The sequence below is a fragment of the Dermacentor variabilis genome, chromosome 1 (genome assembly GCF_050947875.1).
Source record: "Dermacentor variabilis isolate Ectoservices chromosome 1, ASM5094787v1, whole genome shotgun sequence".
In the NCBI taxonomy this organism is placed as follows: domain Eukaryota; kingdom Metazoa; phylum Arthropoda; class Arachnida; order Ixodida; family Ixodidae; genus Dermacentor; species Dermacentor variabilis.
Window position 1 is genome coordinate 106,084,897 of NC_134568.1, and position 24,415 is coordinate 106,109,311.

The following is a 24,415-nucleotide window of genomic DNA, read 5'->3' on the forward strand; positions in this document are numbered from 1 at the left end:
ACTGAGGGTTCCTCCCACACTGCTCTCGCCATTCGAATATTATTAATAAAGGCGTTTTACTCTCTCTCTCAGAGCGCTTGCTCCTTGCTACGATTTCAAGGTTTTATATGCTGTATAAGAATATATGGTGTTTCTCCATGCCGATGTGCATCAGATTTTGCTTGGCATATCGCAAAAATAGAAAGTATGGTAGTTTCTACAGAAGCCTCACAGTTGTTAAATTCTTGGGGGAAATTTTAAAGAGTGCATATACTATAAAAAAAAAACAAGTTGTGAAGCTCAGGAATACGTGAAGCAAGGTATAAGCAGCCAATGCAGCCAGTCATATCTTGTAAATTGACAGCTTTTAGTTGGTTTGAACACTCTGATGGGATCTTGTCATAGATGTTCAGAATTAAACATCCACACATACCTGTATTGCATTCTTCAGATCAGTCAGATCATTATCTTGGGCCATCTATATATAGGAAATGCGGCTTAGTTATCTGTGTAACTTGATGCTGCAAGTATCATCCTCGAACACTTAAAAAGCAACTCCGGCGTTCTTTTTCTTTTAACCAGATTAAGATATTGTTACTTTCAAAAGGCACTGATGGTCTTGTCACCTGTAGGGTAGTTCAATTTGCTCAGAATTTCATCAATAATTTTAAATAACGAATAAACACGATAGCAAAACCGAAACAGGTAGCTGCTTCGTGTGACGTCACGATGAGTCAATGATGTCAGATCCTACACCAGCATAATGTAAACACGCAGAATGCATGCTAAACAAACAGTACACATAGTTCTAACAGCAAAGAAGCGAAGCTGATGATGGCTCCTGACGACACAGGAAGCTTTTACAGAGTTTCCAAACTAGATAGCGGCGATTTAAGTGACAATTTCAGCGACAGTGGGGTGTAGTCTCGGACTTCACAAATTCAGGGTGGCCAGTGGGAAGTCGCAAGTCGGGAATGCAACCAATTTTTAAAATTCACTTTCAGGAAAACTAAATGACTTGCAGCCACATAGTTTGACACAGATAATCAGAATGCAAAAGAGAACATATATTCGAAATTTTATTAACATCAGTGGACATTGAAAAATCGCCCGAGTTGCCTTAAATATTGTTAGTTGACAAATTTCTGCAGCAGTTTAAGTTCTGTTGCCATACATTGCAGAGCCTTCAGGTTCAGCACACATTATTATTAGCCTGCATAATCATGTCTGATCAGACATGATCATGTCTGATTTGCATGCATACCGGTGCATGACGATGGTGTGTATGACAATGGGGGGCATGACAACGCAGACAATTTCTTGTGTACGTTTGTTTTTGTCGTAGAAAAGGCTTGAAGAGAACAGAAGAAATAAAAAGCACAAAGCTCCAAAGTGAGAGGGGGAGTGGGGGGGAGAGGTCATATTTTTGTTTTGTTCACACTTTACGTAATAAGCAGCCAAGGCCCCCCCCCCATTTTTATTTACACTGCTGATGAAAAAAAAAGGGTCAAATGCTCCCCCCCCCCCCCCCATGGCAAACATTACCAACAACTGTAACCCAGACAAATCTTGAACACTCGCAACCTCTGACAAAACTTACCGAGATAACTAAATTCCGAGGAGTGATCTCTAACCGATTAAGGTTGTTGAAAAAATCTCTGATCAGTTTACTTTTGCATAGACCACGACTTGTTGCTGCATTCTAAACAAGCCATCCGGCCAGAACAAGAACAAATCCCAGCCTTGGCTGGTGTTGTACCGCGATGAACGTATTAAGAAACATTTATTGCCCAGAGCAAATTTTCTCTCGTTCTAACACAAGTCAATACTATTCAGTGATGAGGGGAAACATTTTTGAACATTCAAAATAAAATAAACCCACCTAAATCACAGAATAATATCACCGCGCGTACTCCTTGCAGCAAAGGCATGTCACATAATCCCACTTTCGAAGCAAGAATGACTGCAGCACCAGCGCTCCCAATGGTGGCCCTCATACCCAATAGGTCTCTCACCACCAGATTTGATGGCCACGAATGGCAAACACTGAATAGTTTATTAGTACTAACATGCCTGCCTCCTGACACGGCACACTGAAAACCACACTAATGGTGCTCAGTAAGCAAGCTTGGCCTAGTTGGTTTGACATAAGGAATGGTAAAACAGCGGGAAAGAAATGGACCACAGGGAAAACTCTAGACACATACAAGCATTGTACGTGTCTTGAGTTTTCCCTTCCATCTTTCACACTGCTCTACTTTTCCCACTGGTGCCGCCACTTCTAAAATGACAGCAAGCTCGTGTGCATTTACAAATGAGGTAGCATGGTTGAGCCGCAAGTGCAGGCAATGAATGGATGAAAAAGCTCCAGAGAAGGTGGCCAACCTGAACTTAAAAATTGTTATGCTTTCTTTAGTTTCATCCCAGAATAAAAAAGATTGTAACATTGTGGTTCACAAAAAAACAATTTGTTTTCAGTTTTTGGTTCAGTTCTGGTTCAATACACTGCAGACAAGATCCATCGAATGTGGATATCTATCTTCAGCCATCTAACACTCGGATAATCCTATGTACTGTGGCGCAACATATAAAACCCATGGGAAAAAAAGAAGACAAAATGAACAGAGCAATTCGCCAACAAAGTACTGTGCTAAAAGATAACAGTCAGATAAATGCAAGAACAACGCTGGAGCCACAAACAAAGCCATGAAACTGGTTCTACTTTCCGCTGACAGCAGAACTCTGCACCTAGCTGAAGTTTGCACTACCCACCCAAATTCATCACTTACTATCAGACTGCACTACTGTATGTTCAAAACTGCAGTGCAAATGCCCATCAAGCCAAATCCACATCACAGTTTTTCACAGGTCATACCACAGCTGTGCTTCAGAAAAGGGAAGTGACCCAAAGCTTAGGCAACTTATTTGGGAGCACATAATGTAAAGGGCCCCGCTGAATGCGAGTTTGATGCACAACTTTCTAAACACTTTTAGCTTTATCTAGCTTCATTGTAATCTTGCAAATTTACATTAGTTATAGTCACTATGACGTGTGGATAACAAAGCTTGCGGCAACAATAACAGTATGCACCATACATGCACCTCCAGCATGCAATAAGACATGCATTATCTTATTCGGACCAATGCCAGAGCTTATAGCATCCAAAGGGAGGATGAAATTTCATTGACTAACTGGATGAAGAAGGTAAATATTAATTTTTGGCAGCTGATTCAAAAGAAACACCTCGGCTATGAGAGACACTGTAAAGAAGCTTTTGCTTATGATTACCTGGGTTCTTTAATTTGCACTTAAGCATAAGCACATGACCATGCTATAGCCAGTACAGATGATGAGGTCTTAAATGCTTACTACAGATTAATTAAATATGAAAAAAAGAAAGAAAAGAAAAAAAAAGTACTTTCTTTAGGGTGAAAACTTGGCAATCTGTGTCAGTGCCATAACGGAGCTTTTGAGTGAATTTCAATAACTGCTGATGAAGTGACACAGCATATGCAATCAGGAAAATCCAGAATGGAATTCGTAACTTTGGCCAGACATACTCCATTCCAGACACCCAAAAGCCTAGGCTGCAAACTAAGATAGTTGTAAATGTGAATTTGTGATACAATCTTAATTGAGCTGAACTGCATGCATCCCTTACTGAAGTACCTACTAAGCATAAATTTAGTTTGTGGTGAGTGCTACCGCCTTAGCCCTACATCCTTCCCAATCACAGGGCAAAAAAAAAAAAAAAAACTGCATTAGTTTGGCATATAAATTTACTATATGAATGATTCTTGTACAGTATACAGTAAAATTTCTGAAGAATCTCACTTCTTGTATTGCAAAATTTGACAAAGTTTTGTCAATTCACAGAATTAGAAATATAAAATAGCAGTTACACATGACGTACACATAAAAACACCAAAGTAGCAAGCAGAGAAATGATCAGACATTGCTGCTATATATGATTATCATAAAAACAGTTCAGTAACTTTAAAAATGGTCCTTGCATTTCATGTGGTCACTACTATCTCTGGAAAGCATCTTGGTAGCCTTCATTCAACAAAGAGCTGTCATGTCCAACAGAGCGCAAGATATTTCCATATTTACACTATGAAATTTAACTGGATAAGTAATTTCTGAGAAGTACATATGTTAAAATTAAATTATGGGGTTTTACGTGCCAAAACCACTTTCTGATTATGAGGCACGCCATAGTGGAGGACTCCGGAAATTCCGACCACCTGGGGTTCTTTAACGTGCACCTAAATCTAAGCACACGGGTGTTTTCGCATTTCGGCCCCAATCGAAATGCGGCCGCCGTGGCCGGGATTCGATCCCGCGACCTCACGCTCAGCAGCCCAACACCACAGCCACTGAGCAACCACGGCGGGTAGAAGTACATATGTAACATCATGCAATGAAATGAAATGTAATTTTGGTTTCTTATGGGGCAAATTATCAATGCTGTAATGCACACTTCCAGACACCACAGAGCAATTTAACCTTCCAAATACATTAGGCATACGGAATTTGGAAAACTCACTGGGTAAAAAAAAAAGAAAGGCAGATAACTTTTTTTCTTTCTTAAACACAAAATCCTTTTAGCATTTATTTTTTTTTTCTGTAAGTTTTTTTTTTTTCAGAACTTGAATGCCTTGAAAGAAGAAGAAGAAAAATAAGAGGCTAGGGGAAAATGCAGAGGTATGTGAAAAATCGAAACCAGCTGCATCTTGGAAAAATCTGATGTGGTCCTGAATCACCCCTTGGGTTTGGTGAAAAATCAGTCTGCGGAGAGCATACGCTTCTGTGAACATCTCAGCCAAGTTTTGCAGCCGTGCGTGGCATGTGAAGCTCACAAACGGAGCGTGAAGTCACCTTTCTCTGAAATGCTCTCTTTTCAACAGAAGCCTGCTCCTCACTCTTTCTGGACACTATTTTGTAATATAGCAGATTCCCATATGCGGCTGCTATTGGCCAATAGCTGACATCAATCAAGAAGGGTGTTTGGATCAGTGCACTTCTTCCTATTGTTACTGTCTATATTTATTGACGAAGTTCAATAAACAGGCTGAAGTAAGCAAAAATCTGCTTTCGAATTTTGATAATAATTACGCACTTCCAGAAGAAGCCGACTATCGTCTGCTCGGCCACGACTGCAACCACCCGCGTAGGAATTAAACTTTGGTCACCCTGCTTATCAGTATCGTAGTCGTCCGGTCTCGCTAATTTCAACTAATTTTGTGCACCGAATTAGCTTCAAGCCACACGAACCTTAACGTCAGACCACACGCATGCTTGCCAGCGCGCACTCACTCCTAGCCACTCTTGGTTAGACACCTTGGCAGACTTGCAAAATGTGCAAGTTGGATGTGGCTGCTATCCGTCGGTCAAGCTGGTGCAGGACAAAGCCAGTCCGCATCACTTAGCTTGGCCAGACGAGCATATGAGTGCAAGCATGCACTCTAGCCGTCATGCACGAATCAAATGCTGCACATAAGCACAAGAGTTACAAGTAGCTACAGTCTTCTATGTAGCGTAGATACCGCAGCTGCTGCGGGTTACCACGACAAGTCCGCTGGCTAAGCGCACTGCAGCTTGCTGAAGACAACTGTGTTTCGCTTGTTTGGTGCGTCATAGATGCCAAACTCGTAAGTAGTGGCGTCTACGTGAACATCAAAAACAAAATTTGAACTGCGCGCCAGCCACAGCGACATTCAGTAGGCATGGCTTTGTGGGCATGTCCCAATCCGCTGTAGCCATAGCACTGTGCAAGGCATTGAAGGAGGACTGGAAGCACCATGAAGGGTGTATTTGATTGCCAATAACTCTGCTTCTGCAGAACACATTTAAGTACTTTTTCAGCAAACCCTATTTTAACTTCAAATGCATTTCTCCAGTTCAATAAAAAGTGGTTCAGGGCCCCTCAAACCACCCCTTAACGGCATTCAGTAACTTGGCAGCTACTTATATTACATAACTGCCGCCGATTTTTTTTCGCTTCTTATTACAGTAAAGACGAGAACACCACTCACCCACAGAAATACCAATAATGACTAAAGTACTATGCACCATTTTTCTTATCATTGAGTTTGCTTCTCCATGCTGCACTAGTGTGAAACTAATTGTGGCACCAGCCGCTGCTTAAATAAAAGTGCAAGCTTCACAGGCCAGTACTAACTTTCACATGATGTCACAGGGACCACATCGACATGTTCTACATCAGTAAACATGCTACCTATCTGTTGGTTTCGAAATTAAGTTGCGTTGTCATGCTGACAAGCTTCCTTGTGGAAAAGCTGACTTAATTAAGAAAAGGACATAGTTGCAATACCTGTCTGGTAAGCACAGTTCTATCATTTTGGATAATATTGTCATGTTTACATTGCACATGGTGAATCATGTACAGCCTTTGTTAATATATACAAGCTACTTGTACCTTAACCATATATGCCATTCGGCTATGTGGTGCAATTCACATGGCATCGTTGACACTTCTGGAACTCTGCATGGCAAGTACAATACTAGTTCATTCACTAGGGAATAAGAATTCAAGCCATGATAGATGAACTGCCTTAAACAGCCTGTAGTCAGCATGGGGGTCACAGGCAACACAGCCCATATACTTTTGACCAACAGTATACTTTCTGTATGATGGTCACTGGATGAAGTGGTACTCAGCTGCTTGAATCACTATACCAAGTGCAGTATGTAATATTTTGCGCTACCGCACTCCATTCTTGCATTGCTTTTTAATGCAAGACTCATTGCCTTTCTATTAGACGTCATCATTATAAATTACACATTTCACCTTCAAACTTCAACTGAGGCAATTCGCTTATAAGGTGAAAGCATGGGACAAAAAGTAATATATCAGAGCCCATGAAAGCCCCACAACAATTGAATTTGTGAGTAAGGTCGTGCCAGACACCACAAGCATGAACTTACTGCACTAATGAGGACCATGGATTGTGAAGGCTGGAATAAATTGGGTAAAAAGTCGGTTATTCTGCCAATCGCTAAAACCATGCAGCCATGCTATAAATTATGCCTCTTGCTCAGTTAGGTCAGTTTGTATAAATTCAGGACTATCATAAATTGCCAACTCACAAAAACCATGTTGACTATGGTTTTTCACATACTGGGTGCATTGAGGCAGCATTACCAACTACACTCTGACATGCCTTTCTATGCCTACTACATCAAGAGTAATTGGCAGGCCACAAAATATTCTCGTTCTATAGCAGTGGGCACACATGTATGTAGTGGGTTACCAAAGATTTATCTTTGCAAAAAAAAATTTATGCAGGAAAAAAAAAGGATAGAAAAAGAAAATCTAAACCCTGTATGCAACTGGACTGCAGAACCACTTAATTGTTTAAAAAATTTATGGCGCTAAGATGGGAGCCTTGTTGGCGAAACGAACACAGCATGTGTATATATGATGCAAGCAGCGAGTATGATGCCATGGCCCTTTGGTGACCCCTGTGGGTATATATAATGTTGCGCTCCTATGAGTCACACTACAAGAGAGTCGGAAAGAGAGAGAATAATACTCGTCACATGGCCGCCCATGAGCTTCTTTTAAATCCTTCGTCTTTATCTCGAGTGACACGCTCTTAGTGTCACACAGTCACCCTTCTGCCAAGAGAGTTTAATGAAGCTTTCTTTTGTTGAAGGGAGCTTGTTCAGTGATCTCCTTTGACAGCTTAAGGGCTGTGCTTAAGATACAACAAAAAAAAACTAATTTTTGTTTTTGTTAAGGCTTTTGTTTGTTTATGTGCCGCTTGATCACATTTATGCCTGCTGCAGCTCTATACTCTTCATCCAGAGCCTCTTGATTCTCTTTTTCATTGCAAAGTTTACTGATCGCATGTCGCGATCGTGCCCCATCACATGCAACATGAACAATGCAGAAGTTGGGCAGGGTCCATAGCAAGGAACCCTTGTGAAACTTTCAGGCACAATGTTGCGGTCAGGGAACCCAATAAACAAAAAAAGAAAGAAGAATCAGTAGCCACACCATGCCATATTCAAAACATGGGTGCGCACAAGGTTGCCAGCATTGCTGCCATCATTGCTTATGTTTATCGAATGCACTTTACTTTTTTTATAGTAATAGTGAATTTTTTGAATAAAGTTCTTATAAAAGCCTTCTTTACTGAAGGACCATTAGGTTATTAGCTATAGGCAGAATTAGATGTGAAATTTTTGTGCACATATGTAAACGAAACAGTACCTAATGCCCCCCTGGTGGCTTTTTTTTAAAACTTGCTAGTTCACGTGTGACACAAGCGCAACTTTTTTGAGGTCAACTCCTTTAGGAAGTCTCGCGCTCCATTATTTTAAGGGAGTCAAAATGTGTGTGTGAGACACAGGTATAAAGCAGGGCAATAGCAAATGCCTGTACAGGTCATATGTTGACAAATAGAAAAGAGCTACATGCCTTATCACAATCATTTGCAAGAATGGATCTGCAAAATCTGACAATGAGAACTCCATTCAGAAACTAGGTGCAGTGAAAGCAAGCAACAGTGCTCAAGTTTGAGTACCGACAAATTCATTGACACATTCATTGACACAGTAAGCACAGTGCTCGAAACAAGGATGCGGGTACAAAGTGTACAAGTCAGCACTGCAACGCGCAGCAGTGACAAGTCCACCATTGTACTTCTGTTTCCTCCTTTTGCATGCCGTCTTTATTAATAATGTTGGGTTGTAAAAGACCTTCCTAATCAGAGTAAAGGGCAACACACCTTGAGGACAAAGCCCTTGGCAACTGCCAGCTCCAGCTGACGCTCCACCAGATCTGCGCGATGGCCCAAGGCATGGCCGATGCGCTCAAGTGAGGGCCGCTGCTTCTGGCTCTTTATTTTGCGGATGACCTCAATGAGCCGCCGGGCCTGGCCCAGGGACAGGCCGGCCTCGTCCTGCTGCTCCCTCATGGCCGCCACTCAGCTGGCGTGTACCACATGGCCCAAAAGTGCCAGGCCCGGCGAGACACGTCCCTCTGCCACCGCAGCCCTAGCCAAACTCCATGCCCCCAACAAGGGGCTCAACACTGCAGAGATACCCAAACACAGGCATATATCAAAGCCTACAACATATCCAACAGAGACAGACATTGAGCACAACAATCAAGGAAAACAGCTCAATACAGAACTAGCTGGTGCATTTTATGCAGGTATAACACGAAATAACACAAACAGCCAGATGCTGAGATTATGTATATACAACCTTAGCAAGCTTTGTCCCTTTCTTTGATGCTATATGTTAAAGAAAATGCCGCAAAAAATAAAACAAATAAAAGAAAGAAAACCGCAGTGTTCCATAGAACTGATTCCTTTGTACGCAACTCATTCTGCAAGGCATGTTGTTGCCTCTGTCTAGAGCAAGCTGTAAAACAAGCCAGTAAAGTTACAGTAAAGCCTTGCTAATAAATATAGTAAAACTCCACTTACAGTAGAAGAAAGCTCCATACCCAATAGAACTTAAAACACTTTGAAAACAATGTGAAAGAATGCGCTATTAAAATATACCAAATGTGACAGGTCTGCATCGAACATGTTCTTGCAGAATAATAATAAAAGAAACGTATTGAGGCTATTCCACATAACAGCTATGTGACAGGTAGAAGTGCAAGGTTCAAACATCTGCTGGAGTTGCCAACTTAGTACAGGGGTGTTCCCTTAGATATTGGCCCACCTTTACGACCACAATTTTTAACAGGTTTGTGTACCATAATCAAGCTGACATCCCATTACAAATTGTTTCTGGTTTCTCACACTTTTTGTTCCCTTAAGTGCACTGGTGCAGTAAAACAGTACACAAAAGTGTTTTCAAGGTGGAGGTACAAATACAATTGATCACTAATGGGCGACTTGTTCAGTCTTGAAGCAATCCCACTCAGCAAAGTAAGATTACAGCGAATGTGAAAACGTCAGCATAAGCAGCTTGTCTTGATAAACTTACAGCAAGCAAGCAGCAAAATGTGATATAAAAATGTCACAGTGGTGCAGTCAGCTTCAGTGTAGGCGAGCAAAGCAAGTGTAGGCAAGCCGACCCTATTGTTTAACATGGGCACACGAGTTCATAATTACTTCACATTTTGACAGAACATATCGGCACATGTTCTGCTAAAAGGCAAGGAAAGCTTAATATTTTATAAACATTTTCCAAAGTTTCCTGAAAAACATCATTTATGAATTGTACAATAGAAGAAAAGAGAGCAAGTATTTCCACCATACTTCTATGCCACAAACAGCATGTTGCAACTGCTTTTTTATTAAATAATGCAAAGGCAGAATTCCTTGAATTAAAGCAGCCTTCAGGCATCTTTCAACAGGACAAAACATGTGTGTGTATTTTTAGAGAGGAAAAGAACCGCGACTTCAGACAGGACGTCAGACGAAGTCGCGGTTCTCTTAAGGTAAAATATACTATGGCTGTAAACCTAAAGCACATTTTAGTATTTAACACAAACAGTTGTCACAAACCTGATGTGCATAGCATGCCTTTTGGCCATGTCTTATAAGAGAAATCGTAATTAATGGTGGTGCTGTCATAGCATCTCTCACATGCAGCAATGTTTCTTCATTCAGTTGCCCATAAAAAAGATAACTGTTGTAATCAGCATGTCATGTTTTCTGTTACAAAAGTTAAACAAATTTCAACAAGAAAAAATACATTGTCAATATAATTAAAGCAATAAATGTAGAGAAAACTACTTCCATTCATGAACCAGTGTATACCACTGCTGACAACAAAACTCTAAGAGATCGTCCCATTACAAGGTGAACGGCAGCCCTGTACGTCATGAGAACCAAAATTTTAAAAAGTTGTGAGAGTGACTCAAGAAGCCCTGACAATAGAAGACAAATTACTTCTTTACAGTTGCACCAGTGCTGCAGTGCATATCAGAGGCAATAATAATACTAACCAACCATTAAAGTTCCCAACATCCACACACTATTGGCAGTACCTGCAGCTTTTGTATAATCAAGAGAAGTGCAGCAAAGATCTTGTCTGGGAAAACAAACAGCATGACAAAACAGGTCACAGGAAGGGGACATATACATACAAGGCTTATGTCTTTGCCACCTTAGTATGTTCCACATCAGTGCACTGCAGAAGCTGGTTTTCAAAATGTACCAACCAGCCCAATTCACAACCACAGAAATCTGCGTCCACATAACACATGACTGTCTTCAATGAAAGGTCTAGCAATGGTATGCAGCAGCTTGGGACTACTACCACTGTGTGCCCAAGCCATGCATCCCCACTTTGCACAATTTGTATTTTAAGTACACCTGCTTTGAGTACAAATGCATCTTGTGCACTTGAAAACAGTTTCACCAACATGCACCAATTTAAAGCGATGTTAACTGACTTTAAGATAACTTCAAGTATTGGCATAATATTTTCTACTCAACTTTTGTTTTTGTGTTAAGTGAATTTCCCAGAGCTATAAACTCTATAAAAATACTGGCCAGCCTTACAGCATCCTAATTCATTTATCGCAATAGATATTCTACTACAAGTTTCAGTTTCGTGGGAAGCGATTGTCGTGACAACATGACGCAGGAGGTAGGTGGCCACATGTGAGCAGGACATCACGACGCTTTGGCGCTCATTTGTCGTCTCCTATGCTGCTACTCGTTGTGAGGCCCCATGTAGCGGCACAGCAGACGACCGAACGAATGTCAAAACATCGCGGTCTTGCTCCCACGTGACCACCACCTGAGTCATGACGCCACGACAATCGCCTCCCGGGAAACAAAACCGAAACTGATTGTAGAAAAGCTATTATAATAAATGAATTAGGGTGATCTAAGGCGCGTCAGTATTTTACGAGTTTAGAGGTATGGGACCTTCATTTAAAGCAAGAAATTTAACAGTCGAAAATATCAGGTCAGTACTCTTTAAAAGACAGCGACAGGAACCCTAGAACCATTTCCAAGATGGAGAAAGCGATCACAGATAAACCATGTAATTAAGTTGAAGACAAAATGTCAACCCAAGAAAGGAATATTTTGACCGACTTTAAGGAGAGCAAGAAACGAAGATTTTAGCAGCAGTTTATGAGCATAATGTAAATTCTTGAGACACGCTGACGTCACCGTCGTTTTGCAGGACTGTCTCACAAATCAACAAGGAAGTAGTTGCGGAACTGCTGCTTCTCTTGTAAGCATGAACACAGCACCACACACAAAAAAAGCAGCATGGTATGCTTGAAGCATTAATGCTCATCGCCAAGTTTTATGAATGATCACTAACTGTAGATTTGCTCACGTCACATTTTCAATTAACCACGTACTGCAGATCGTCCATAGGAATACATTACCCATAGGGCTTTAGTCACATTAAGGGTGCGAAAATTATGTGTGCGAAGTACATTATGCATTAAGTGTGCGAAAATCCAGGAGCAAAGGTTGCCGATTTTTCCACTGCAACACCAGGCCGCCAAAAGTTTGTGTACGAAGAAATCTCGTAAAAACACTGCAAGATGCTGACTGTACACACTATCCACATTTTTCGCAGTGGCATATGGAAAAACAAGCAGCAGTTAGCAACACGAGTTAACGCATCGCGTTGATTTCGAAGACAACAGGGCAGTTAAAGCTCCCACGATTGTGCAGTTGCTTCACATGATGGAGCTCTCCAAAATAATGCACAAAAAAGAATAGACCAGCCTCCCATAACTAAATATGCAGGAATCGAGTCGTAAGATGACAGAACTGCGCAGAAGCCTCGCGGGAGGGGAATGTGACGCGTGGTTTGTCATAATAGAGGGAAATTGCGCAGTGAAGACGTCGGCAAGAAAGGGTGATGACATGAAGCAACCGAATTGTCGGTAATCTAGCAGACTTCAAAAGTAAAACCACGCCCGGCAAAGCGAGATTGATAGCATTATCGGCAAGGAATCCTTTTGGAACAAATAGAAGTTTCAGGCACTCACCAACACACATTCTCATGCCGACATGGCCTTTGTATAACTACTTCTATGAAGGAAAAAGACCGCCGCAATACCGGTGCCTTGGAGCGACGCGCGAGCGGAACGCAGTGGGGTCAGCGCCGTTTAGCGTAGACAAAAGCGCTAGTAGAGACGTGTTTCAAACTGATACATTTCGAAACCGCCAGCAACAAATCGATCCATCCGCACGGAAGCGAGCGCGAAGGTCTCCCGAGAAGTCGCACTTAGCCGTCGGCAAGCTACACCTCGAAACGCCAGATGCCATTGCGGATTCCGTACGCTTGCATACCCGCGAATGACAGGGACACGCTGCCCTGTCGGTCACTAATCCGCACCGCTACAGCCACTACCACCTGCCGCCCAAAAGACAGCCACGGCTCTATTGGTATTCCAACGAACCTGCACGCCAAACGCAAGCGAATGAACGCGTCCTTTTTCTCCGCCGACGTCTCGAAACCTAGTCACTCGGGCCACACATTTCAGTACACACCACCTACCGAAGATGGACGACAGGCAACCCACAGCGACACATAATTTCAATGACACGAAACGTCGCTTCCCCTCTCACTTTTATTTTTTTTCCCTGTCGTTCTCGCGCTGGTCGCAGCGAAAAGCTGAAAAACAGCGCACCAACGAATAGGCTTAATTTGAGTAACGGCAGAGAAAGCGCCAACCATTTTCTTTCGAGTCAAGCCCGGCCTCTTGATCGTGCCATCCACATTGCTGTCAGTGACAGATAAGGAAACGGACCTAGGCGCATGTTTATGAGTTCACAATGACTACTTCTTTTTACTAACTAGCCGAATCCCACGATTTCACGCTGATCATAGCGGCTTAAACAAGAAAATGGCGGACAAAGAACAGACAGTGGTAACAGTCATGTGGAGTGGTTAAATGTTAGACGATGGCGACACGGCTTAAGTTACATAAAATATTTTCCACAGGCTCACCTGGAAAATGCGACTGAGCTGTAGTGCAAATCTTCACATCAAGTGCCTTCATGGGAACAAATAGTGACATAAAACCCGCGAACATCGACCCGCGAGCGCAGCGGACCGGACCGTGTCGCCCGTGTTTGCCAGTTATTTTTAGGGCGTTCCTCACAACGCATGCAAAACCAACAACGGTGGACTTACCTCTGACGATTCCTGAATCTACGCACAAGTATAACAGAGGAGACCCACGCGTAAATCAAATGTAATTCGAGTAAAAACACAGCCAATGTAAATATGGCTGATCAGAAATCAAAACGAGGCCATTGATGTTCCTTTCCTGGCACCAGGGGAAAAGTTAGCGCTACCGTAGACATTTTCTCGCGCGGCCGTCGAAGCCGGTGTTTTGGTAGTTTTTCTTTATTGCCACTGGTGGTTTCGCGGGTTTCGCTTTTCAGAAGCACGGAGCTGTGTGATAAGATGTAGTGCCCGATGACCATTTCGTAAGCGTTGAGAATGTCTTAGCGCCACGGGTAGCAATGCTTGCAGGACCAAAATGCATGCGTCTGGTGCGGTATCACAGGTGGTACCTGATGTTCGCCGCATCTCTTTACATAGATTCACACACGTCACTTATATTTGCGGTTGAGTTCCTAGCTGCTTTGTTACCAATATTTTGTGCACTACTAGTGTATATTTTGGCGAGTATAAAAGTAAATAACGTAAAATAGCAACGATGTTGCTATGTGTAGTTAATACGCCAAAAAGTCTCCCATTCACGGGAGCATTTCTCATGTACGCAAATTGGACTACTTTGGATACATCAGCGGCTAGACTTTTAGTATCTTCCGATGTTCGTCGTATTTCTAACGTCCATTGCTGCGAACACTTCGCGTTAAGTTGCGCCAGCAAGGCGTAGTCGAAAGATATAGTGCGAACACAACAAAAGAAAAGAGACCAGTAAATAAAATTGCTCAAACCAGTTGGAAATTTCCAATTGTGCTTTGGGACACCCATTGGAAAAATCCAACAGGTCCAATTAGTTTTTTGAACACAACTGGACCCAATTAGCCTCTGAATTAGACTTTGAACCAACATGAAAACCGAAGGAAGGGAAAAGAAAAGCCTAGGTGGGCCCTAACCTTGATGTGACACTAGAAACTCCTTTCGAGGAGCATACTTGTACATAAACACACTGCAGCAATTCTCGTCATTGACATACCCAACACTCACTATTTCAATATGTGAGAGGTGCATGTCAGCTGATGTATAGGTGAGGAAAATTTGGTTGACCAAGTGGTGCCAGTGGTTCATGAGAAATTGGTAAAATTTCAAGATAAATATTTAACTTGACACAAAGCTAAATGCTTCACTCCATTGATCACACCAAAATACAAAGATCTTTCACTTTAAAACTAACCTTACCTCAGCCTCGGGTCGGCCCGGCATTGCACTATCTCTGGGATAGGCCCACGCACGGGGAGTGCTTAATGCCTGCTTCACCTCCACTGCACGTCGGGCCGGTATTGCACTGTCTCCGGGATTGGCCCATGTATGGGGAGTTTTTTGCTATCAACGACACGAAAATTTCCTTGGACGGTAGAGATATACAGCTTCGCTGTAATTCAGGCTGGTACTTGCAAACAAATATGCAGCCTTACAACAGAGAGATGAAGATGACATAGAGGTAATGAATGAAACTGTAACTAGTCTGGCTTCACAGGCAGCAATTGAAGTGTGAGGCAAGGTACCAAGGCAACCAGTAGGCAAGCTCTCCCAATTAACGAAGGACCTAATAAAGAAATGACAAAGAATGGAAGTGTCCAACTCAAGAGATAAGATAGAATTCGCGGACTGTCAAAACTGATCAACAAGGCGAAAATAAGTGATACTTGAAATTATAACGCGAGAAAGACTGAAGAAGCCGTAAGAAATGGACGCAGCCTGAAATCATTGAGAACGAAAGTTGGCGTAGGACGAACCAAGATGTATGCACTGAAAGATAGGCAGGATAATATGATCAGCAATCTCGAAGGTATAATAAATGAAGCGAAAGAATTCTATGCTGACCTGTACAGTACCCAGAGGACTCTGGATAACTCCATGCGAAACAGTAATTAACATGATACAGAAACTCCTCCTACAACTAGTGGTGAGGTCAGAAGGGCCTTGCAAGACATGAAACAAGGAAGGGCGGCAGGATAAGATGGAATAACAGTCGAGTTAATCAAAGATGGAGGAGACATAATGCTTGGAAAACTGGCGGCTCTTTATACAAAGTGTCTATCGACTGGAAGGGTGCCAGAAAACTGTAAGAATCACATCCATGTCATCAATCAGGTAATCGAGAAATTTGCAGAGTACAATCAGCCTCTCTATATGGCTTTCATAGATTATGAAAAGGCATTCGATTCAGTAGAGATACCAGCAGTCAAGAGGCATACGTAATCAAGGAGTACAGACCGCTTACGTAAATATCAGAGAGCAAATGGGTATAGACTATATTCTAATTAACATTAAGAGAAAGAAATGGTGCTGGGTAGGTCATGTAATGCACAGATTAGATAACTGTTTAACCATTAGGGTGACAGAATGGGTACCAAGAGAAGGGAAACGCAGTCGAGGATGGCAGAATACCAGGTGGAGCGATAAAATTAGGAAATTCGTGGGCGCTAGTTGGAATCAGTTGGCACAGGGCAGGGGTAATTGGAGATCGCAGGGAGAGGCCTTCGTCCTGCAGTGGACATAAAATAAGCTGATGATAATGATGCACTGCAGCCCAAAATAAATGTCCCACAGCACCTGCCAGATTCAAAGCATGGCGCTTAATACTATATAAATTGTGTGTCAGTCCTGAAGCACAAGCACTGTCTATTAAACCTAGTGGTTATAGACTAGGATGTCATTCTTCGCTCTACAGCATACTGTGAAACACATTAATGCTGTATAGACGGGTTCAATGATGGCTGCACATGGCAACAACCTAGCTAATGTGGGTTACAAGAAAAGTGTTTATTTAGTTTACCCAGCCCATTTTTTATAATCATTTATGCTGAGCTCATGCAGCACAACTCTCTCACAGGGCCTATGTTAAATTTACTACAAGTGGAACTGCTTGTGTTTGGCCTGTCTACATGAAAGTAAAACAAATGACCAAAAGCAACACTTTTTTCCCAATAACTATTAAAAAAGTGCAAGCTCCTGATGGCAAGATATCTCAGCAGTCTTATCATGAACAAAAATTTTAAGCACAGAGAGTTTTGCATTTGTCTGATGTTTGTTTGATTTTTCTATATGTATACGTCACACAGGCACTGATGAAATTGGGGAGTCATCACAATCATCATTATCAGCCTATTTTATGTCCACTGCAGGACGAAGGCCTCTGCCCGCCATCTCCAATTACCCCTGTCCTGCGTCAGCCGATTCTAACTAGCACCCACAAATTTCCTGATTTCGTCACACCACCTAGTCTTCTGTCATCCTCTACTGCGCTTCCCTTCTTTTCGTACCCATTCTGTCACCCTAATGGTCCAACGGTTATCTAATCTGCGCATTACATGACCTGCCCAGCACCATTTTTTTTCTCTTAATGTCTATTAGAATATCGCCTATACCCGTTTGCGCTCTGATCCAAACCACTCTCTTTCTGTCTCTTAAAGTTATGCCTAGCATTCTTCGTTCCATTGCTCTTTGCGCAGTACTCAATTTGTTCACAAGTTTCTTTGTCAGTCTCCAGGACTCTGTCCTTTATGCCAGCACTGGTAAAATGCACTGATTGTATACCTTCCTTTTCAATGATAACGGTAAGCTTCCAGTCAGGAGCTGGCAATGTCTGCTGTATGCGATCCAACCCATTTTTATTCTTCTGTGAATTTCCTTCTCATAGTCAGGGTTCCCTGTGATTAGTTGACCTCGGTAAACGTACTCCTTCACAGACTCTACAGGCTGACTGGCGATCCTGAATTCTTGTTCCCTTGGCCGGTTGTTCGTCATTATGTTTGTCTTCTGCATATTAATCTTCAGTCCCACTCTTACACTCTCTCTGTTAAGGTCTTTAATCATTTGTTGTAACTCGTCTGCAGCGTTGCTGAATAGAACAATGTCATTGGCAAACCGAAGGTTGCTGAGGTATTCGCCGTCGATCCCTACTCTTAAACCTTCCCAGTTTAATAGCTTGAATATTTCTTCCAAGCCCGCACTGAATAGCATTGGAGAGATTGTGTCTCCTTGTCTGACTCCTTTCATTATAGGTATCTTCCTACATGTGTAGAATTAAGGTGGCTGTGGAATCTCTGTAGATATTTTCCAAGGTATTTACATAAGCGGTCTGTACTTCTTGATTATGCAATGCCACTATGACTGCTCATATCTCTACTGAATCAAATGATTTTCCATAATCTATGAAAGCCACATAGAGAGGATTATTGTACTGTGCAGATTTCTCGATAACCTGATTAATGACATGGATGTGATTCATTGTAGAGAATTCCTTCCTGAAGCCCGCCTGTTCCCTTGGTTGACTAAGTCCAGTGTTGCCCTTATCCTATTGGATATTATTTTGGTAAATATTTTATATAATACTGTGAGTAAGCTAATCGGCTCATAATTTTTCAATTCTTTAACGTCTCCCTTTTTGTGGATTAGTATAATGTTTGCATCGTTCCAGTTTTCTGGGACCCTTGCAGTTGATAGACATTTCGTATAGAGGGCCTCCAGTTTTTCAAGCATTATGTCTCCTCCATCTTTGATTAAATCGACTGTTATTCCATCTTCTCCTGCCGCTTTTCCCCATTTCATGTCTTGCAAGGCCCTTCTGACCTCATCTCTAGTTATAAGAGGAGTTTCTGTATCCTGTTCATTATTGTTTCGAATGGAGTACTCCCAAGTCTTCTGGGTACTGTACAGGTTAGTATAGAATTCTTCTGCTGCTTTTATTATACCTTCGAGATTGCTGATGATATTACCCTGCTTATCTTTCAGTGCATACATCTCGGTTTGTCCTATGCCAAGTTTCCTTCTCACTGATTTCAGGCTGCGTCTATTTTTTATGGCTTCTTCAGTATTTCTCGCATTATAATTTCTAATATCCTTTATTTTCTCCTTGTTCTCCTCATCAGTTTTGACAATTCCGCGAAATCTATCTTATCTCTTGAGTTGGACACTTTGATTCTTTGCGATTTATTTTTTATGTCCTCCATTAATTGGGAGAGCTTGCCTACTGGTTGCCTTGATGCTCTGCCTCCCACTTCAATTGCTGCCTGTGAAGCCAGCCTAGTTACGGTTTCATTCATTACCTCTATGTCATCTTCATGTCTCTGTTCTAAGGCTGCATATTTGTTTGCAAGTACCAGCCTAAATTTGTCTGCTTTTAAGTTTACCTGTTTCTTCTTGACCAATTTTACTATTTCTCTCTTCAAATTGAGCTGAATCCTGGCCCTCACTAACCTATGATCACTGCACTTTACCCCACCAATCACTTCTACATCCTCAACTATGCTGGGATCGGCAGAAAGTATGAAATCAATTTCATTCCTTGTTTCACCATTAGGGCTTTTCCAGGTCCACTTTCTGTTGCTACACTTCCTGAAAAAGATGTTCATTATTCTCAGCTAATTCCTTTCTGCGAATTCTACCAGCACCTCTCCTCTAGCGTTTCTAGAATCGATGCCGTAGTTGCCAATTGCCTGTTCACCCGCCTGCTTTTTCCCCACTTTTGCTTTGAATTCACCCATTACTACTGTATATTGAGTTTGCACTTTTCTCACTGCTAATTCAATATCTTTATAAAGCTGATCTACTTCCTCATTGTCGTGGCTGGATGTTGGAGAGTAGGCTTGTACTACCTTTATTCTATACTTCTTATTAAGTTTGATTACGACTACAGCTACGCTTTCATTAATGCTGTAGAATTCGTCAATGTTGCTTGCTATGTCCTTATGGATTAAAAATCCTACTCTGTATTGCTTCTTATCTGGCAGACCTCTATAGCAGAGGACATGGCTGTTATTCAGCAACGTATAAGCCTCACCAGTTCTAACCTCACTAAGGCCGATGATATCCCAAACAATGTCTGATATTTCCTCGAACAGTGCTGCTAAGCTAGCCTCACTCGACAGAGTTTGGCAATTAAAGGTTGACAGGGTCAGTTTCCATTGGCGGCCTGCCCGGACCCAGAAATCCTTAGCACCCTCTGCTCCGTTACAGGTCTGAACGCCGCCTTGGACAGGTGCTCCACAGCTGCCGAGGACTGAGGTTCATGAGTTAATTGTAGATATCATTGGGGAGGTTGTGGCCGAATACTGCACCAGGGAGGCTAATTCCTGTTCTGGTGAGGGAGTGTCTTTGTTCAAGCTTAGTGGGCCTTCCTAATTTGGTTGTAGCTGGATTAGTATAGCCCCACTCGCTCTCGTCATTTTTTGCCGTGGTCAGGTGCCACTCCAAGCCTGCAGATGTAGTGCACTGGAGGATGTCATATGCAGATACACCATCGTAAATTAAAAAAAAAAAAGGACTATTAAAGATTTTAGGGCACTCTGAGGTTTGCCAATATTTTTTCTGGGGTTCCGAGTTTCATCTAATGCAAAAAATTAGTAAAAGATATAACGCCAGCATTTATTTAAAAAACAACAACATTCAAGCATGTAATATGGCAAATATTCGGAGTCATGGTTTCCAAAATATAATACTGGCATAATTATTCCACAATCCATACCTTGTGAAACACAATTTGGCACATGTCAGTGAGCAACAGCTTCACAACAATCTCCTCCAGTAGACCTTTATATCTCTCTTGTGAAGTCAAAGATAGGCATAAAATGAAACTCCTACAAGGTTGCTGAACCCCAGTCGTTCCTTATGTGATCTCCAATTCACTACTAAGCACTACTGATGAAGTAATGCCCGATTGACAGCCAGGCAGGATTCGTTTTACCATCCACCCACAAAGTGCGCAGACAGCAGTGCACACAGTGTGTGCATGTTCACATAAATGTATATGACACCAATCACATAACCACACTAATTTCACCAAGCTGTCTATGCCACGACTCTCCTTCAATTGTAGGAGTACTCGACGTCTGACCAGAGAGCTTCCACTTCACTATAAAGCGAAATAAAGCAACTATAAAGTGAGATTGAAGATTGTCATTGACCATATGCATGTCATGCAAGCACTGGTGGCATCTGTAAATGTGAGATATTAACTACAAAAAGTTGACTCATTGATCTGAGGCAAGAAAGAAACTTTATTGTCACACCAATGTCCAGCATTCACTTCCAGTTGGTTGGTCACCGACCAGTCCTTGACCAACGTTTTATAACTTGCCAAAGAAGTGCCAGTAGTGGCTGGAGGGCAAGGTGGAGAATGCTGACTGCTTTTGTGTGTTAAATGCGAGAACACTGTACTCTAGGGACAGGTATTCTGCACACTTCAGGTATTTGGGGCCCCTGGGAAGGCCCTGAATATGGTAACGAAAGAGAGGGGTCAATATCAAGTTGGTGTTGCAGCTCGAAGGACTGCCCCTTGCTTTAAAATATCTCTCTCGTTTCCTGCTTGAAAAAATTATAGTAGACTCCCGTTAATTCGACATTCGGTTAATTTGACTTTTCGCTTAATCCCTATGCACTGGCAAGTCCTAGCCAGAAACCATACAGTACTATGGGTGAAAAACCCATTTAGTTTGAACAGGATAGCATGCTGCTTCAGTTAATTCAACCCCCACTGACACTTCCTCATGCACGCAGCAGTACTAAAAGCTTGAGAACACCAGAAATTTAGCAGATGGCGCTACTGTTTCCGTAGGCGGGAAGCTGTTTTAATTTTATCTAGTAGTGTCTGGTGCTCCTACTTCCCGTGAAGCCAGCCGTTCCTACTTGTTTCGTGACGTGTCATGCTCCCATACTCAGCAGTCTGCTTTGTCCATTCAGCATGGCGTCATGTGGCAATTACACAGCGCCACTGAAGGACGACAACATTGTCAACTACATGACAGCCCGCACAGACTGTAGTGATTGAGAGCGACATTGACAATGTTGCCGACAGTGCCCTACTGGAGCCACTGAGTGCAGTTGATGTTGAGGCTGGGCTCAACAATGTGGAATTTTTCTTTTTGTCTGATGCTGAGGCAGCATTTAAATATGTAAGTGCTCTTCACTGCACGCTAGTTGAGTTGCAATTCAAGAGCAAGAAGCGAAACTATATTGCAGACTACTCAAAGCAACTAAAAGATTTGAATTAGTTCATTTTGCCACTGTTTGATAATTGGACCAAATCTTAGGGTAGCAAAAAATCGAATTAACGGGAGTCGACTGTACTAGGGCACTGCTTAATTGGACTGTTCGATGTAGTTTCCCTTTACTTTCTATACTAACAAGAAACAGCTTTTTTGGTCTAACCATCTCAGAACAACATTCCAATGGACTACATAATTCTTGCACATAGCATAGTTAAAACCAATCTGAAGTTATTTTCAGAATTTTGACTCGCAAATCACTTGATCAGGAAAAAATATTTCACAACAGAGCTCTCGCTAACAAATGATTTCACAAGAGGAAACACTCAAAAGGGAGCATGCATTCATATTCAATAAAGATTATTTGGTAATGCTGTAGGCAACTGTCACACGCTAAAAACAATGAATCATATAAAGCCACACACAAAACTGAGCCTCTATTATATGTCAAGAAGCACTGGCTTTTTCAACTTTGCACACTTCCACGCAGAGTTGATGAGTTTTACGAATCCTGTATCCTTTGGCTTTTCAAGACCACGGTGAAGGCGTTCTTTCATCACTGAGACAAATTCTTTGTTGCTTAGCTGACCGTCCACTGCAAAGCAAGCAAGATTATTTGAAGATAACTTACACACTATGCATTGATTTAGCAAGAGAATACATGTACATGTATTCTCTTACTAAATCAATTGTGTTCATTTTATCAGACTCTGGGTAGATGCCTTTAAAAAGTCGCTAGATTTGTTTTGCTGACCCGTTATACTTGACATCACACCTCAGTACCATTATATAATTAGCATGCTAAAAGCCTCAATACTGTTACAGATGGTAAACTTGTCCAGAACAACACACTCATTATGCAAATAATCTGTTGTTCACTGAAAGCTAGAACTTCGGGCAATGAAAACTTTTATAGCTAATGTGGTTATGGTAGTACATAAGGCAACATGATGTACTTACAGTTTTCATCAAACAGAGTGAAGATGACATCAATGACATAGTCTCTGAGGTCCACATGAGCAACAGTTCTCGCCACATGTTTCAAGGTAGCTTGAAGAAAGAAAGTGCAAAAAGCAGTACTAATTTTTATTCAGCATATAAACACCAAAAAAGAAACAGTATGTATCTAAACTTCTGGACTTCTTTGCATGACCCATTAGTAGCTATAACATGGCATTAGTAGCTATAACATGACATCTAAAGGAGAGATGCGAGTAGAAAAATTGTGTTTTTCTTTTTAAAAATAATTTTTCAGATATTGGTTGCAATATTATAATTCAATCTATCTATTCTCATTTGGAAAAAACAAAGCAAGGCGTTTCTCCAACTGAAAGACGGAAAAATGATTCTAATTGAGGCATAATAGCTATAGAAGCTTCATTTTTCCATTCACGCTCGAGCAATGAGGATCGCAACCACAAGTTTTACCTAGATGCCGAGTTTCCGTGGTGAAAGTACAAGCAAGCACTAGCCCTGGCTGAGTTGACAACAGCTCATTCTCCAATTTTCACGAGTTCTCAGGCGAAGGCCATGCTTTTTGCATATTAGAGGCTGACAGATGAAAAGCTGTTGTCTTGTTGTGTTTTAAGCAAAATCCAAAATGTGTCCGCATCTCTGAACAGTGAGATTTGTTTGCTGTGCCCAAAAGCAAGATTTGCTTCATGCACTGTTGTGGAGATATGGTCACTTCTATAGCCATCCTGTGGTTGAACAAGAGCCACAAAGACTTAGAGGAAGCTCGTAGGGGTTCTGTGGGTATCACCTGTGCAGAAGGAGAATTTCAGTTTTAATTTACTTCTGGAATAACTAGTCTCCATTCTCTGCAAATCTCATGTAAACTGATCATCTGCAATAGTATTAAGAATGTGTAGAAACTTTCAACTTCATGATTTTCTTTTTTCAATCTTCGGTTGTTTTTAGTGCTTGTGCACAAAAATTCTTAAACCACTTAATGTGACTCAATCTCAGCCAGATATACGATGCACATCCACAAGACTTTGCAGAATGTAAGTATCTAGGTTTTATTGTAATATACAGCAAATACCAAACCAATCATCAATATTTAAATTACGGGGAAAACCACTTTCTGATTATGAGGCACGCCGTAGTGGAGGACTCTGGAAATTTCTACCACCTGGGGTTCTTTAACATGCACCTAATCTAAGTAAATGGGTGTTTTCGCATTTCGCCCCCATCGAAATGCAGCCACTGTGGCCGGGATTCGATCTCGTGACATCGTGCTCAGCAGCCCAACAGCATAGCCACTGAGCAACCACGGTGGGTGTGATCAATA

The 24,415-nt window shown here is 41.8% G+C and overlaps 2 protein-coding genes across 9 annotated transcripts in view; both read right to left on the reverse strand.

Annotated features, from left to right (window-relative positions):
* Positions 1–14,239, reverse strand: part of LOC142582530 (uncharacterized) — a 168,632-nt gene extending 154,393 nt beyond the window's left edge. For 2 of the 5 annotated variants that reach the window (XM_075692397.1, XM_075692360.1), the window contains exons 1-2: positions 14,093–14,239; positions 8,740–9,044 (exon numbers count right to left, since the gene is read on the reverse strand). In XM_075692397.1, coding sequence (XP_075548512.1) covers positions 8,740–8,928 — 189 coding nt within the window. In that variant the 5' untranslated portion in view covers positions 8,929–9,044; positions 14,093–14,239. Of the gene's footprint in view, positions 1–8,739; positions 9,045–12,941; positions 12,964–13,355; positions 13,444–13,906; positions 14,031–14,092 lie in introns of those variants that run through there. The other 3 variants (XM_075692370.1, XM_075692378.1, XM_075692388.1) reach the window with 3 other exon arrangements.
* A 6,876-nt stretch (positions 14,240–21,115) lies between these two features.
* Positions 21,116–24,415, reverse strand: part of MICU1 (Mitochondrial calcium uptake 1) — a 78,812-nt gene continuing 75,512 nt past the window's right edge. For 3 of the 4 annotated variants that reach the window (XM_075692434.1, XM_075692408.1, XM_075692416.1), the window contains 2 exons: positions 23,083–23,172; positions 21,116–22,717 (listed from right to left, as the gene is read on the reverse strand). In XM_075692434.1, coding sequence (XP_075548549.1) covers positions 22,563–22,717; positions 23,083–23,172 — 245 coding nt within the window. In that variant the 3' untranslated portion in view covers positions 21,116–22,562. The remainder of the gene's footprint in view (positions 22,718–23,082; positions 23,173–24,415) is intronic. The other variant, XR_012828457.1, reaches the window with a different exon arrangement.